Below are 18,554 nucleotides of genomic sequence, written 5' to 3'. Positions count from 1 at the left end.
AGTAGCAATTTTTTCTGCGAAGTATTTCTCCTATTTTGAATTCTGCTCAAAAGTTCAGTATCAGTGTAATAGTTTAGAAAGACTTTCGGAAGTTTGGATGATATCGAGACGGATGTTATTCCAAACGGATGTTGATACCTTATGCGAAAACTTGGTAGAAAATGTACACACCAAGTAGTGAACGTTGACTACGTGGGAATCACTCAGAGGAAAATCTAGAAATGTTTGGACTCGATATAGAAGAAAAACAAATATTTGGAATAAGATCTTAGAATAAAAGAAGCAGTATGTGCAATATTTAACTATTTTTGTTCATTGACAAGAAAAAAATATGAAAGATAAAGCACAGAAATTTCCTTTTATTTAGAAATTATATTTTATAAACAAGGGAAATCATAAAAATTATATTTTGCTTATAAACGTTCTTTTCCTCCATAGTATCTATCGCAGTATTACTTGGGGTTAGAATTTATCCTTTGATATATCATTTCTTTTGATATTTTTCATCGTAAAAGCTCCGGGGATGAAAAACGACATGATTTTATCTTGTCTACAACTATAAAGTACTGATAACTCAACTGTTGCCTGAAGTATCCATTAGAGCTATCTTCATATCTTCCCTGCATGGCTACAACTTTACAACAAGATTATTTTTTTTTTTTGTGAACTAAAATATATTATCACCTTTTTTTTTTTTTCATTGCTCAAAGTCCACGTACGTTTAACCTGGAAGGCTTTTTTTTGGAACAGGAATGCTATTGAAAATACAAATTTCTACTTCGGAAATTGTATGAGAATTCAGTTTTGAGAATACAACTTATAAAATTAAGAAAGAATTGTAAAAATATTTTGTATATACCTTTGAAAAAGAAAATAAATATTATCTTAATTTAAGCAAAGTTTAAAATAGTGTATATTAGCGTGTTTCTGTAATCTGAAGATCACAAGCAATTTATATAATAACTTAATTTTCTCTTCATTTCAACTTATTAAATGAAAATAAGAAACTAGGCATACTCACGAGCACGTATACAGCGAATGGCATCACAACAGCTGCCACTAAGAGGTCAGCAAAAGCAAGGCTGACAATAAAATAATTTGTCACTGTTTGCAGGCTGCGTTCTTTATAAACACTTAGGATTACCAAAATATTCCCAAAAACTGCCATAAAAGGAAGTAACACTAATAGCAATGCCCAGTATACTTTATCTGTTCCACCCTCGTATGTGGCACGAACCTCTATGGAACTGTTGGAGGATGTGTTTTGTAACCAGCATCCCGAAGAATTGTTGTTAATCGTGCAATCAGAGGCAACCGAAGAAAAATTCGCTGTTATGCTATAGTTGGAGGTATCAGGTAGGCGAGAAAGAAGTTGTGTTCCTCCAGAAAGTGACGTTATGTTCAGGCTGAAGGAGATTGATTCTGACGAGTATATATCGTTAGTATTTAAAGACATGATTAGAGAGAGAGAGACTTTGTTTTCAATTCACAAAAACGATATTGAGCTTCATGAACTAGGGTAGTTCATCAAACATAAGTTCTCCTGTTTTACAAAAGGCTGATTTTAAAATATAATTCTTGAAAATAAAAGCGCCGTATTTTTATAGAAATTTTAAACTAACATCACATTCCAAGAAACATTAAAACACATTGAAGAGGAGTCTGCAGTTTATGTTACAATTGAATAAAACGGAGTATAGCACCACCTGGTGAAGTTACTTGGTATTCAGTTAATACGACTAACCATCGAATCCAGAGGTAGAAAGAGCAAAAGGTAAATGTGTATAACAACACCGAACGATATGTATATTCAGCACTCAATAAAAAACAAGAATTCTTTGTGAATATTGATTTCACTTCTAAAGATGAAAATATCAGTTCGGGTTTATCCATTATTTTAAGGTCTTCTTTCAACAACAACAACACTAACTGTCCAAATAATTAATTTCTCGTAAGTTCTTCGTCAAAGATTCATTTTTCAAACGTATTTGTTTGGAGTGTCATGCGATATTTCATTCTTCGTTGTATCACTTTCTTCTTGTAAGATTGATACAGCAGCTTATACCTGTAAAAAAATAATACCTTATTAATCAGTAGCCAAGTATCTTACAATTATAGAGTAATAATATAATTTACATTGCAAAACTATCCGGGATACTCTTCTATTTGATTTTTCAATCATTATTTTTGGAGTAATGAAAATCGTTACTGATAATCATGTTCATCCCTTATTTCTTTCATCTGGATTTTTCCCCCTATAATAAAAATTAAAGGGGAAAAGGTCCACAAAAAAGGCAAATTTTTTAAATAAAAAATTAAAATTTCTTATAGAGAGCCGGAATGGATCACATAAATTACAACTGCATAATATAAATTATAATTGCAAATAACATAAGTTATAAATGCCAATAAAAATTAAGTTATAAAAATCAGAACTTTTATGTAAATAACTTTTTCTATAGCAACGAAAAAAATCCTTCAACCGCCACCATTTACGTCATTTTGAATCCGTTCATCTGATTAACGATTGCCAATATGGATTTCGTCAGCGTCGAATCTCTGATGATCTTTTGGCTTATATTATTTATCTGTGGGGCAGATTCCATGGAAAAGTTGTTCTCAACACTTTTAAGGCTTTCGATCTTTGTTGGCATAAAGAACTTCTACCCAAACTTTCATAAAATGAAACCTGAATAGAAGACCTTTCTTCTCTCTAAGTTTGTAATTGATTAATCATTTTTTCTTTTCTGACTAATCACTTCGTACGATGGCTTGATGGCTCGCTATCGTCAACTTCTCAAATAATACTTCTCCATGCTCTTCTAACAAGCTCAAGTATCTTAAGCGGAGGATGCCCCTAAATACATAACCTAAACTCTAATCTTAATTGGCATAAGCATATCATAAATATTGCTCGTCTATTTAACTAGGCGTTCTCTTTTGCTACAGATGTTACTCATAGTTCTCTTTTAAACAGCTTCACAATGTGCACAAATCATAAGTCAACTCTGAATATCCTTCCCATATCTGCGATGGACCCCAAAAATCTCTGTTAAACCGCTAGATTCTATTAAAAAGAGAGTAATCAGGTTAATTAAAATAGTCAAGCTGATCTCTCTCTCTTACAAATTCATTCTATATCACACACAGACACAGATCTCAGTTTCTCCTGCACGATTTTCCTGCAGATCCTTCCAGAGCACTTGTCATCATCGATATTAACATCTCTAATTCTACCTCATTCGGAACACATGCCTTAAAGTAGTGAGCATCCACTTATTATTAGATTTCAAACCCAAAAATCTAACTTTGCTTCTTCATTGATCGCTTCTACTTTTGTTCTTAAGAAACCCACCATCTCCTGAATTTCCTTAAAAATTACAATCTTTAGAAATTGAAATCCAAATCAATAAATATCCTCTGTTTTCTAAACCCAATATACGATATTAGAGTGCAGTAGGTGCCAATAAACGGGGTTACCATAAAAAAGAAAAAAAAAACCTTACGCTCCATTAAATTACTTCTTTAAACCTAAACGTCTATATTATGTGCCGTGTGAAAAATAAAATTCAAAAAGCCAACAAAGCTCAGAATATTGCCATTGATCCACTTCACCCGAACTAGAACGTGAACTGATTCACTCATCTTCTGTTGGGTGAAGTATTTGTATTAATATTTGCCATATGATGCACGAAAGTCCTAGACTTTTTTATGCAGTCGAATAAAATGCCTTACTACGTGTTCCACCCCTCGCATAGGTGCTGATCCAGGTGAACGTTGAATTTTCTTAAGCTGTGAGCCTGAACTACTCATGGAGATAACTTATTCAAGTGATTTACAACTTGCTGTTTAAATTATAACTTCTTACAATTCAGTTTAAATCCTCTTCTTAATTTGAATTTATCGCATAAATTCAAATTACTACAGCACCCATAGTTCTAGTATCATATAGAACCCTGAAAGTTTCACCAAACGCATTGCCCTTAAATGAACCTTTTCAAAAAAGCTCTGTCCGTATTTGAATATTTTCAGAAGCTGCCCATATTTGAACCTTTTCAAGAAAACTGCCCGTATATTTGAACCTTTTCAAAAAGCTCTGTCTTTTCCAAATGCAATCTCTCCATTTCTTTGGATTAATTATGACCTCCCAACTCCTATGTGCAAAGGTTCGATAAATCATCGATAGCACACAATGTACCCTCCTTGCTGCCTGTCTACACTCCATAGAGAATTTCATGTCTGTTTGGATCCTAACCTCCAAATTTCTCTCCTTCTCCGATATTTTCTAACTTAACTCATCTTAATGAGTAAGTTATTTCGAGGTTGTTATTACCCATGTAAGAGCATTATGCCTATCAAAATCGTTCTGAAGGAGTGTTGGTTGGTACTAGTTATTCTACACTCTCCGAACTTGATATCAAATGCAAATTTTAACATCGCTGCTCTATCCCTTTGTCAATGTCATTTCAGAAAATCAAAAACTGCGGTCCCAGCACCGATCCTTGACGACCCCACTCTTTAGCACCAGCCTCGGTCTAAAGAGACGTTGGCTGCTGTCATAACCAGTGATGACGCACATCATTTTCAACCTCCACAGTGTTAGAAAAACTACAGGTTTGTCACTGTCGCTGAACTGTCCGTCCACTACTGTCAACCCGAATTCAACGTGCATCACTGCAAAAGGAGCGCCTCTGTTCCCCTCCAACAAAGACGTTTAAGTCTGTGTCGTCATTAAGGAAGGTAGTGATAGCCGTTTTCTGGAACTGTAATGGTTCAAAGGGAAACTAACGATTTCCCTTTGTTTATCCCTCTTAAACAAAACTTGTTTAAGAGGAATAAGAATGAAGATGATATGAAGATGAAAAATGATGTACATCACTAATTACACACTTGTCCCATAGCTTTATCTGACTGTGATACAGCTGTGGAACAGGTATCTAAATCTTTTTGGCGATAATGTTAGAAAATAAATGCCATGTTCAGGTCAGTTCCGTTCTTCTAAGCATTCACATTTTCGGATCCAGTTGTACAGGCTTACAACTCTCATATGTTATATTTAGATATATACTCGTATTAAAATCTTTTTAATAGTAATAGGTCTAATAGTGATCGAGGTGCTAGCTGCGAAGCTAATACTCTGGTGTGCTATTCCAGAACTGCCTAATATATTAAAAAAAACACTCTTATTAAGCTTTCAATGACATTACAGTGATACGTTTGGAGAAATCGGGGTTTGATTCCCGTCGAAGACTGGAGGAATTTCTAAAGTCCTCTTGAAGAGGCTGTAGTTAGCTGATCTCGTGCATGATCCACTTCGTCCAGTATAATTGACAATAGCATATATGATCACATAATTCAAAGTCAGATGTCGCCAAAACCGTGGTTATACGATAATGGAACGTGGTTAAAGCTGTTGCCTTCCGAAATTTCTTTTATAACCTAATTCGTGTAAAGCATTGTGTAAAATTACTCTCCGCCATGAATAACAAATGTTAGACTAAGTTAAACAACTAAGTTAATGGGAACCAATCAGTTGACTCTTCTGAAGAGTTCTTTTTTCTTGCTTAAACTGCTGCACGTAAACACGCTTGAAAAGTGCATGAGGAAGAAGGAAGAGATCAACTCGACCGTGGACTAATTTCAATCCATAAACGACCGCTAATTAAATGATAACTAACAATTAATACGATGCAATACCTCGATTATTACCATTGGCAGAATTATTCAACTTTATACCTTTGAAAATGGTTTTATTTCTCAACATTCTTTCGAAAATTCTTTTTGGAGACGGACCTTGACTTTATACCTTTGGAAAGTATGAAGCTGAAGAATCACATCAAGTACTAAACGCGGTGTAACAGTCATTAATTGGTAGTTATCTTTTAATGGAAATAATCCGAGAAGGAAATGGCTCTTTTAAAGTCATGATTACGGCCAATCACCTTCTAAAAGCTTAACGTGATCCGTTTCCTCCCTTCTTACCATAAACTCAATTAGAATCTTGGGAATCTTTAAAAAAAAAAAAAAAGAGAGCGTAGATATTTCACTGGGACGTATCGATTTCGGGAAGAGAGAGAGAGAGAGAGAGATGGAGATATTTTAATTGAAAAGAAAGTAGAAAGGAATAAGGTTATATCGATAATGACAATCGATCTGTCAAAATTTCTGAAAATAAAAGCCGTGAAATTTTCCTTAATAATTGTAGGCACTTCTTACGATCAAAGTAATTGATTATAAGAATATTTCTCTAAATTTCAGCTGGGTATCTATCATCACAATTTATTTGAATACTTTTTAAAAGTAAATGATAATTGTAGCATTAGCATTAGTGCTAGTATTATAGTTGCTAAATACGAGAAAGCTGACTTCTTCTGTCTGTCAAAAACAGCACAAAAAAGAAAAAAAAAAAAAAAAGAAACAATTTCAAACTTTTCCCATTCGCTAAAAAAAAGTGACTAATTCAATGCCGCTTTCCATAGTTACTGGGACAGGCAATTTATTCCAGCGATCTGCAATACACTACCCTAAAGCAAACTTCATGAAATTGAGCCTTCTGTTGCTCCCTAAGCTTTTATATTTTGGCGCTTAGTTCTTGTTTCTCCTACCAGTGAAAATATACTTCCCTTCTTCATTTTAATAATCCCCTTCAGGGTCTTATATATCTCAATCAGGTTCCCCGGAGATGTCTAGTTGCCAAGCTCTGAAGTTTGTACCTTCTAAAACATTCTTCACTTGGATAGCGATTACCACCTATCACCAATCTGAATGCACTTTGAACCCTTTCTATAAGCTCTATGTCTTTCTCCAGGTGTGGCCTCTAGACCTGAACACAATAACATAAAAGCAGTTTCACCATCGTGTTATATAAAGGAACAATGACTTGATTTTTCCCTATTTGCGAAGGCTCTATATATCATGGACCTGAGCACACTATATTATTATTATTATTATCATCTATTTATTTAACAAACACCCCTGTACAGAAATTATCAAGGAGGGTGGCTCATACATAGATCCAACTAAACTTATTAGAGTGTAACATAGAATAAAATATCAGAAAATACATAAAATAAATTTTTATGAGTTCAAGGGCGCTTGAAGTCTTTCTTGAATTGCATTCTTCATTGTATTTGTAGTTTCGTATACAGATCCGCTGCAATGAGCTTCCTGTAGGTTTTCGCATTGCAGTACATGTCCAGGTCTTTTTGAAGTCTCTAAAGAGTTCCAGAGTATTGGCAGGACACATCTGCCTTAATCCGTCCTTGTTATGGAGACCGTTACGGAGACAATGAAGGTAGTGGAGGCGGGCTCCAGGGCGGGGCCTGATCACAAGATTTTCAATTTGAGGGGCATATAAACTCCCAGTCAGAAGTTGTGCTAGAGTGCAGATGTTACGCAATTCCATCTGAATCCATGGAGCTGTGTTCAAGTTTGCATACAGTATGGATTTTGAAATTGTAAAGGGCTTCCCGGCAATTCTATTCAAACACCGGAGCAACCAGTATTCCAGGCTGGCTGAGGAATTTCCTAATATAAGTATTTGGGACAGAGGACCAAATTGTCGAAGCATATAGGGATACAGGAACGATACATCTTCGGATATATTGGGTCACTAGTTGCTGGTTTCGAATATCAGTTATTTCCTGTCTTACAGACCCTATGGCAGCAAGAATTTTTGATCTCGTGTTCTGAACGTGCCTTTGGAAGGTAAGGCCTTCGTCCCACGTCACTCCTAGGTCGGTCTATGAGCTGACTTTCTTACCTTGTGCTCTATTAATAGATAGTTTGATTTGATTTTTTACCTTCTTATTAGTTATTGTCAGTTGTGCTGCTGACTTGTCTGAGTTTGGCCTTAAACCGATTTTTCGTAGGTATGTCTCCAGTTCCTATAGCTTAGCACTGGCGTGGAAATTGACGTCGGACACCAGGAATCTTTCGTTAGAGACAACAAAATATCTTATATCGTCGGCATAAGAAATAAAATTCTGATTCTGCGCTAGAAAAGGCTCCAGGGCAGCAGCGAACAGCAAAGCTGATAAAACACCTCCATGAGGGATGTCCCAAGTGAGGGTGTATTCTGCACGGAATTTTTGATGTTGTACAATTGGCTTCAAAATGGTCTTGATGATCTGAAATAGTTTTCCCTCAATGCGGAAATAAACTTTCAATATATTTCAAGCGAAGGTAACGACATATTATCGAAAGCTGCCTTTATGTCAAGGAATATGATGTCAATTTGGGCCTTTTCATTTAATGCGTACTGTATTCTGAAGAGAGTCTCTAACAAATTAGTAGTAGTGGATCGTCTCGGTACTACGGTATGGAGGTGGGGTGACCTGTGCGCAAAACACCGTTAGGCTAAAGCAGGAAGGATGGCTTTTTCAAAGAGTTTTAAAAGAGAACAACTGAAGGATATAGGACTGAGCGAAAAGTCTGAAGTCTATAGTCGAAAGTCTGAACAGGCTTTAGGGTTCTTCTATTTTGGCACCGGCCTCGAAAAGTAGTGATTCCATCTCTGGGGGGGGGGGGAAATCCCGTCTTTCAGGATGTTTTGGAATATGTGCAACAATACATCAACAATATAGGCGCTGCATATTTTTAAAATAAAGATAGGGAGCCCATCTGAGCCGATTGTAGATTTGTTAGGCAAGGAATTAATAGCATTGATGAGATCTTCTCTAGAAATAGTGATTGTGAATAAAGCATTCCCACAAGCGCTTCCTCTCGCCATATCCTCCAGCTGATATCCTTGGACATTTTTTGCTTTGCCTTCAACTGGGATCCGTTCAAAGCACTCCTTAGTCCAGTGTCTGAATGCGGTTTCTTCCATTTCAAATTTAGTTGCCTATTTGCTCACGATTCTTTTTGAATGTCGAAGCTTTCTAATAACCTCTTCGTAGCGTGCATGTCGTATGCCTTCCTAGTCGCCTGTTTTCCTGCACCACTTTTAACTCCCCCCCCTCCCAGCTTGTAACTAACTCCTGCAATGTTGCAAACTCCAGGTTTGTAACACAAACTTTCCATTTAGAAGTATTAAAGTTTAGGCCTTTCTTCAGACAGTATATGCAGCTGCTCGAAGTCACTCACTCGATGAAAAATTCCTGATTCTGGTCGAACATTACCTTTAAATCATCAGCAAACTTTGACAACTTCTACTGCACTCTCTCAATGGTATTTAGGAAGATTAAGAAACAAGAATAGCCGCAATCCTGATCTGCGAGGGATTCCACTTTCTAAACTAGTCCAGCCTAATTAATATCTGTTTATGACTATTTTCTATCCCTTATCTTTTTAGATAGCCCTTGATCTAATGTAATGAAGAATCTTACCAGTAATTTGTTCCAGATTTGTCCCAACTACATAATAGCCTTTCATTGGGAACCGTTTCAAAACATTTATTAAAATGAAGGTAAACCATGTCAAAACCAGAAACTGCATAGCTGATAGTTTATAGATAGAAATATTCGAAGTTGCAATTTTACTATTCACATGATTTATAATTTAGCAAAGTCGGCCTTGTTGATGTGAAAATGGTCAGCGCCACTCCTGTTCGCCAATAACACAATAACTGAACTAAGTCAGTTATGTAATGCGACACCAATAAACATGAGTAACTTCATGAAGCCTTCACATCTACTGATAACGAATCTGTGGGTGGAAGATAATTGCTTAATAAAAACTAGACCAGAATTCTCTAGCACAGATCACTGCTTATGATCAAAGTTTAATTTAAATTCTTGCCTGACTGGAACTCTATTTATATGGTGATCCCAGTAGAGTAAGCAACTCAACTTTCTATCTATTTACTAATCTTGTGATCAGAGAGAGAGAGAGAGAGAGAGAGAGAGAGAGAGAGAGAGAGAGAGGCCATCTTTCATTTATTATCGAATTAGTTACGCACTAGCGGCCAACCTCGAGTCAGTTCGGGCTGCCGTATTTACGACCTGGCAATGCTCGTTAGATGGCAGCCCCAGAGGAAACTGTCCGGATAGATCAGATCATCCAACCTCTTGGCTCTGCAGCAGACACAGAAGATCATTATCACTAACTAAGGAAAGGGAGAGAAATGGAAGGGGAAAAATACTCACATTCTTACAGAAAGGGGAAAAGAACGAAAGGTAGAGCGTGTAATGGTGGGAAAATGATCCCGGTCGACCTTTCAAGCCCGGCTACAAGAAAAGATGTGAAAAGTGAGTGGTGAGGTTTCCTGGCGGTAGTATCGACAGGTTTCTTTCTTCTTTATATTTTTTCTTTTCTTTCACTTTATTCTGCTTTAATGTGTAGACGTTTAATATAAAAGGTGATCATTTATCACTGCTACATTTGATTATGTCTTTGTCCATTTTTAGAGCTGTAAAATGGCTTACAGTAAAATGCAGTAGATTTAATTGTTACGATCAGCAACAAAATCACGTGCTCAAAGGCATTCATTATTGGAATAAATGGCAATAATCATTCAATAATAAACTGCAATAGTCATTCAATAATAAACTGCAATAATCATTCAATAATAAACTGCAATAGTCATTCAATAATAAATTGCGATAATCATTCAGTAGATAGCTTTATTTGCTACAAGCAACCGAAAAGTAGGCATTCAGAACAGCACTTTGATTTAATATAGTTGTAGAAGGATGTTAAGTGGTGGTGGTTTTCCATCGAATCTAGATTTCTATAATGACCACTCTTATATCACTTGAATATTAATATAGTTTATTTAGCAATTAACTAAATCACTATACATTAAGGTAATGCTTAGGGAACCTTGCTAAAACTCATCCTAAGACAATACATAGGCTGTTGCCAGCCTCCTTCTTGCGGAATATCTCAATTCCGACTGCGCGTTCAGAAGTTGCGATGAAAAAGTTAGGCAATAATGCATAATGATTTAGTTAATAGCTAAATAAACTATCTTAATATTCACATGGTAAAAGTGGTGATTATAGAAATCTAGATTCCGTAATATGATTGTTATAAAAAGAAGAAACGGTAATTATTTAGGCAGGCTTTGAATGGTATTGCCACTAATTTTGGTAAAATAAATGGCAATACCATTAAAAACAAATTTTATTAATTATCAACTAGAACATTAGCTTTTATTTTAGACATCACAACTAGATTTTTCTAAGAATGATCGATAGTTCTAAAATATCATTTATATTTTCTAGTTGTCATATTATACACTCGATGGCAAAAAAAAATTAGAAACCTTTATTCTGTATCTACAAGGGCCCCTTTTTGTCCAAATTATAGCCCGAGTGGCATGATTTCCACTAGTCTGAGGGAGTCTAGCTCCATAATATTAAATATCAGATTCCGTATTATAGTAGAGAACTGCCGACCGGGCTAGCTGAGTGTGTAAAGTGCCTGCCTGGTAACCCAAAAGTCGTGGGTTCGAATCCCGCCTCAGGCTTGGATCAGAGTAAATGCAAAAACTTTGGGAGGTGCATTATGGCCACAGAAGTCGATGCGCCCCAACAACGAAAAAAAAAAAAGTAGAGAACTGAGAAGCCGAACTGCCCTTTCCAACACACTCCAGACATTCTCAAATGGATTCAGATCTGGAGAATTAGACTGCTAGGGTAGACAGATGTTGGGAATGTTCCTCGAACCCTTCAGATACAAATTTTGTACGGTGGATAGTTTCATTATCGTCTTGAAAGAATCGCAATCCGGGTAAAAAAATGAAGACGGTGAAGTTGGTTCTGTTATACGACAGAAAGATATTCAATGGAGGTAACACCACCTTCTAACGGTATGAGAAGGCCAAGTCTGTACGAGCAGAACATACCCCCATATCATAATACCATCTCCAGCCTTGGATGGTGGACATGAAACAATTTGGACTCATGGCTTCGTGAGGCTTACGCCACACTTTCATCATATCACCAGTGCAAAAAAGTTAGAATAACATCAAATCGAGATCAGTCAGGCCACATGATCTTTTTCCACTGTTCAACAGTATAATCTTAGCGTTGCCTGTACCTCTCTAGTGGAATATTTTGATATTTTACACGACTATCAAATCCAAGATTCCTCAACTCCCATCGAATAGTTCAGAAATAGATATTTTTACAGTGACTACTAAATACTGTATAATTCTTGTATTCTCTCTATCTTGTGAACTCCTCTGACCTTATGTGGTCTTTCAGAAGTATAAACAGAAATATTTTTATTTCTTAAAATTTTTTCAGTCAATTGTGCTTGTGGAGTATTTATAGTCTTATCCTATATAAGGCATATCCGCTGATGAAAAACCTTCCGAGTTAAATATTTTATTAATTTCAATATATGCTTTTTTGATGACAATTTTCATAGCTTTTAAATGTAGCTTTTGATTTGATTGTTTAAGTGAATATTTTTTTGATATGATTGTTTAAGTGAAGATTTTTTTAACTTGATTGTTTAAGTGAAGATTTTTTTAACTTGATTATTTAAGTGAAGATTTTTTTAACTTGATTATTTAAGTGAAGATTTTTTTAACTTGATTATTTAAGCGAAGATTTTTTTACGTGATTGTTTAAGTGAAGTTGTTTTCGATGTGATTGTTTAAGTGAAGTTTTTTATGCGATTGTTTGCGTGAAAATGTTTTGATTTGATTGCGTAGGTATAGATTTTGATGCAGTTTTTGATTTGATTGTTAAAGTGTAGACGGCTAGGGTAGACAGATGTTGCTTTGATTTTTCAAATGTAGAGTTTTATGTCTGACGTAGTTTTTTGTTTGTTTAAATAGATATTGATTTTAAATTACATTAAAGTGCTATTTCAATTTTATATTAGCATAGTCTTTTAATAAATCCCGTTTGTTTCTTTAAGTTTAATTAGGCAATACTATATAAACCTATTCTTAAGATGTTTGTACAACAACGGGAGGTAAAATCCTAAAATCCCCTATTATAGTACAGCAGTCTGTTTTCGAATTATTATAGTACTGAGGGCTGACATCAAGCTCCCTTGCACTGAATTTATTTCTAACATAATCACCTTTGTAACTTGGATAAATTATATTAGTGGATGGCACTCGATAGTCTACAGAAATGCCACACATCAGTGGCCAGAACGGTCCATACAATATTAGCTGCACCGTCTAATTATAACTTGCATTACTATAACTGCTTCATTTAATCAACTACTTCAGTAATTCTATCATACTTCTACTTGCTCACCTGTCTGTTAGCACGAACTAAACAATACTCGTACATTAATTTCTCTTGATAAGTTCTGCATATGTTAGTTAAAGAATTCGTTATCCAAAGATTAACGAATATTAAATATTTTTACATCCCTATTATTCACAAAGTCTCATTCTCTTGTATAATTTCCATACGGGAGAGCGAAATGCTTAAATTAAATAGATGGAATATGAGGTACTGTAAAATATTGAAGGATTAATACAGTGAAAAGGACAGAATTCATGGGATACCGGATACCAGGTTCCTGGGCAACGCGACGCTGTCACCCCTCTCACTAGTGGACGAACACGTCGCTTGGCAGTATATAGGTATACTGCACCACTGCATTCAAGTAGATAGTAATTCGATGCCAGTGTGGATAAACGTTGTGAGTTAACCGACTTTGAAAGAAGGATGATAGTGGGTGCCCGACGAATGGGTCACTCTATCGTGGAGGTGGTACAGAAATTGCACCATCCCCGTGCGACAGTATCAATAATGTATCGGGAATACGCGATTTCTGTAATAACATCTCGTCGTGGACAGCGTTGTGGACAGAGAAAGGTGGTGGATGAACGTGGTCGTCGACGTCTGTCTCGCATTGTTTCAGACAACCTGAGAGGGAGGTGCCAGAAACGTCTCTACCAAGACTATCAGGCAATCATTAGCTACAATAGGTTATGGCAACCGCCGACCCACCAGAGTTCCATTGCTAACACCAGGACACAGGACTCTACCCTCCAACTGGGCTAAAGAATATCGGCATTGGACCTTCGATGATTGGAGACAGGTCTCCTGGTCCGATGAGTCTCATTTCCGGTTATTTCGAGCGGACGGGAGGGTGAGTATCTGGCGAAAACAGTACGAAACAATGCGCCTGTCATATCAACAAGGAACTGTTCAAGCAGGTGGACGGTCGATAATGGTCTGGGGCGTGTTCAATTGGCATACGTTGGAAACTCTGTTACGTCTAAACGCGTCTATGAACTGTCCAGGTTACTTGTCCATCCTTGCAAAATATCTGCATCCCTTCATGGTCATAGTGCACCCACAAGGCAATGAACTCTTCCAGCAGGACAATGCGCCTGCATACAGAGCCGTGGTGGCTAGAACATAGTTTGAAGAGCATTCCGCAGATTTTACCACCATGAAATGGCCTCCCCGTTCATCGGACAAGAACCCTGTGGAGGTTCTTTGGGATGCTGTGGAAAGGTCGGTTCGAGCTTTGGATCCTCCACCCAGGAATGCGACGAAATTATGGACAGCGGTGCAGCAAGTGTGTATGGAAATACCTGTGGAACTAGTGGCCTCAATGCCTCGCCATGTGACTGCCCTTATCCGGGGGAAAAGGTGGGCCTTCCCTTTACTAGGTAGGTATCCCGTGATTTCTGTGCACTCAGTGCAAAGTGATAATATGAAAATACGTAAAATCCAACTAACAGTGCTAGTTATTAGAATGCTTCACTTATATATGTAGTGGAGTTTAAAAATCTATTTATAGTTTTTACAGTCCTATATTAGAATTGACGGATTTACCTGAAAATTTGTATACATAACCTAGAAGTACGTGAACAGTCCATGTACTTCTCGTTTGCGCATGCAAATCCAATAACGTGTATATTACCTCTCTGACCTAGAAATATAGTGCTATAAAACGCGTATAAACGTTATCAGGAAAGCAAAACGCTGAGAAAATGACCGTTGAAGAGTAATGCCTTTAAAACGAGTAAGACGACATTTTGTACAGTTGATATAATTGGCCACATCACGGGGTTTTCGACACATAAAAAATGCTTAGGTTGTATCGTTTGGAACTCATTAACGGTGCTGTTATTAGTGATATATTGTAAGATGTAGAATCTTACAAATTAATTAAAATAAAAATATTTGGGTTTTTCTCAAAGTAAGATTAAAATAGAAGAATGTCAGATTTAGAGATGGGATAATTTAAACGTGAGAATTAGGAATGGGGTAAACTATCAAAGGGGTAAACTATCAATTCCCATAATATAAAAGAGCAAACAGGAACAGCAGGATTACGTAAAGGGGTGCCATTTGAGAATAGGCGGGAAAAGGGTTGCTTGAGAACGAACAATAGGACGGGAGACGGGATTAGATGAAGCGCCTCCTTTGATCTACAACACCGTCAGACCAAAACAGGAAGGGAGTGCTCGTCCAGTTTCGTTTCAAATTTAAACCGGCTTCAGGCTGACTGATATTTGAGTTCTGATACTGTTAGAAAGAAAGGTGCGATAATAAAATGATCGTGTGATAATAAAATGCGATAATAAAAAGTGCCATAATAAAATGAGTGCTGCCTGTGAGAAAAAAATAAGAGTGTTCGAAAAAGAGATTGGTTTACGCGCTAGGGAAACAGCCTGGGAGAAAGGTGTTAGCGAATGAAACGGAACCTAAATTTAAACAGTAGGGGGAGGATTGGTTGGAGTCCTTGAGGGAGGCGTGCCAGGCTGAAGGGGCAGTGTAGAGTTCGGGGAATAATAAGAGAATTATAGGGGAAGGTCATATAGGAAAATATACACTAAGATTTATGTATGTATATGTAGATGAGTAGAGTTGTGATGTTAGAACATAGTAATGAACGGAGAATATATGGAGATGGTCAAATTACATATGAATGAATAGAAGTAAAGTAGTTAATATAGACGGGGTAATTAAAAAGGGATGATTAAGGGAATACTGTCATGTATGATGATCCAGATGTATTATAGTGACCAAGTCAGAAAGTTTTTTTGTTTAGTGCTGGTATGAACCAGATAATTAAGATAAAAGCTAGTTAATAGGATGGTTTCAATTGTATCATGGAAATTTAACCAGAGGAGGTTTTGTGATTAGTATTGCTATATAAGAAGGACGGATTGTATAAGAAAGTTGAATGTGGAAATTGAGTGTGATCCCAAAGAAAAATTGACGATACTTTAGAGAAGTTATCATAATGGAAATTCATGAACGTGTTAATATCCTTGTGTTAAATAAGTGATGTACATTAATATAAATTTTCATAACCAATCAGTTCATACAATGTGTCATATGTGTTGTGTTATATGTGCATAATTATTCTTAATTTTTTGTCCTGTATATATGTGCAATAAAGATTTGTATATAGCCTTAAAGAAGTTGTGACTAGTCATTCTGAACACACAGCCCAATCCGAAGGAGGAATATACTTAATATAGCAATTCCCAAGAACCCGATTTCTTCTGTGAGATATACGAGTCAGATGCGGAAAGTCGGGTAAGGAAAAGAGAATAAAGAAAAGGGTTAAATAGAATATAGTCATTCATACAGATTAAAAAAAATACCCCCCCCCCCCACAATATGAACAGCGTCAGAACGGAAGGAAGGACGTATCAATCCGCTAAATTTCTAACATCTGAAAGCTCTTCCTTACTTCTCTGACGGGAAGCGCAATTAGCATAAAAATACGAGAAGCCGGGATACATTCTCGTTGTTCGTTGCCACCACTGCCTCAGACGCCATTCAGGATTGCCTGATCCTGGAAGAACCATTCCCGGATCAGGAATCTTGCCGAAGCAAGGGCCAAATTGGTTTGTTGAAACGGCCCCTCAATCATCAGGATCCCCTTTATGAGTTTCCACTAGTCGTAGCGCATGGCAATTAAGCCGGATTCTTCTGATGTTAGCTTGACACTTAGGCCGTGAGCACATTGGTTCCCAGTGATGCTAATTTGGAAGACGAACAGCATCACTGGGAGGTCCCCTCACTACGTACAGATTGCTCACGTCGAGGGATGCGGTAACTGAAAGACAGTTGTAGAGTGAATACTTGTACAGTTTATCGGTTGTTTGTTGTAGGGTTTAAGGTGCATCAGCAAGTTATGCCATTCTGAGCCGTATATAATATGACTGTAAATTGCGTTGCGTGCATTCTGTGGTCGATTTGTTGTTTTCTGGATGAAAACCCGAGTTTCAAGAGAACCCAGAAAAGCAAGCACAGCATCAAATATCCTACGTAGCCTCGGTAAGGCCTGTTCCCAATAATGAACATCTGCTGCTACCAGATCTCCCAAAATCTTGGAATAAAGGAAACAGTGAAGAATGGAGCGAGCATTCTTGTGTTGCAGATTTTGCTGGACAGTCCACTTCAACAGATTTGTACTACCAACCAAAAAATTATAACGTGCCACAATTAATTAAGCAAGAAGAGTTGAATGACTTAGTTCGTGGCTAAAATTATCTAAAGAGCGAGAAGATACTTGAAGCAGGAATGAACACACTTTAAAAGCAGTTTTAGGGAACAATGAAAATACATTCCCAGTAGTTGCTCTACTTCATACCGTTGGCTTGAAAGAAACAAATGAAAGTATATCCGAGATCCTGAATACAATAAAGTACTATGACTTTGATTGGAATGTCAGTAGTGATCTTAAAGGAATTGCAACCAGACAGAAGTAATATAAAATGCATTCCATTGGTTGAATCTAAAAAGATTCTTCTTTCACCCTTGCATGTAAGCTTGGATTAATGAAGAATTTTGCTAATGCTCCGGATAAAGAAGGAAGTGGATTCTGCTACCCAAGGAAAGTGTTTCCAATTTAACAGATACAAAATTGAAAGAAGGAATTTTCGGTAGGCCTCAAAGTTGATAGAGGATTGAAAACAATGCCACAGGATATCAACTACCAACTTAGCGATAGTTCGAAGCAGTTGTGTATGGATTTCTTGTAAGAAGGAAAGAAGATAAATTATGAATCTCTGGTGTCAAGATTACTGCAGTATTATAAAGATAAGGGGTGCCGAATGTCTTTGAAAATTCATTTTATTCATTCCTATCTTAGTTTTTTTCCTCAAAATTTGGGAGATAATGAGCAAGGAGAAGGTTTTTATCGAGAGAGAGAGAGAGAGAGAGAGAGAGAGAGAGAGATGTGCACGATGGAAAGCGGTACCAAGGTTGTTAGGATACTGTCATGATGGGAGATTGCTGCGGGTTTCTCAAAAGGGAAAGCAACATGGATATATAAGAAAAATTCTGAGTGGCAAACATTTTTATATAAATCGAATTCACGTAGCATATTATATATTTTATTTTATTAAAGTATTTTAAAATGAATACCATTCTTTTAGATGGCATATGCTTTGTACAGCATTATTGGACGATATTTGAATTGGTCAGTCGTTCATCAAGTTACTAAAATTTCAGTATATCGTTCAATGGAGACGATTGAGACTTGTTTTTGGAATCAACGGATCAATTTCTTTTAGAATCTCCAACTTTTTCTCTGAAGGTATGATTTGTTTTTATTTCTTGGCCAGTTTTTTAGGTTTTAATCCGTAAATAGGACGGATTAAAATTTAAAAATCATTAAAATTCAATTTAGTTAAACCTTGGTGAAAATCTCAAGCA

The 18,554-nt window shown here is 36.6% G+C and overlaps 1 protein-coding gene across 2 annotated transcripts in view; it reads right to left on the bottom strand.

The window, feature by feature from the left end:
- The window catches only part of LOC150080072 (dopamine D2-like receptor), a 206,405-nt gene extending 204,619 nt beyond the window's left edge, over window positions 1-1,786 (bottom strand). For both annotated transcript variants that reach the window (XM_090382040.1, XM_090382041.1), the window contains exon 1: window positions 1,022-1,786. In XM_090382040.1, coding sequence (XP_090238166.1) covers window positions 1,022-1,456 — 435 coding nt within the window. In that variant the 5' untranslated portion in view covers window positions 1,457-1,786. The remainder of the gene's footprint in view (window positions 1-1,021) is intronic.
- Between the last annotated feature and the right edge of the window lie 16,768 nt (window positions 1,787-18,554).

Source organism: Mastigoproctus giganteus, chromosome 9, assembly GCF_048544385.1.
Source record: "Mastigoproctus giganteus isolate SK-2022 chromosome 9, ASM4854438v1, whole genome shotgun sequence".
Taxonomy (NCBI): Eukaryota; Metazoa; Arthropoda; class Arachnida; order Uropygi; family Thelyphonidae; genus Mastigoproctus; species Mastigoproctus giganteus.
Note: the sequence above shows the minus strand (reverse complement) of the source record. Positions and strands in the feature narration are given on the sequence as shown.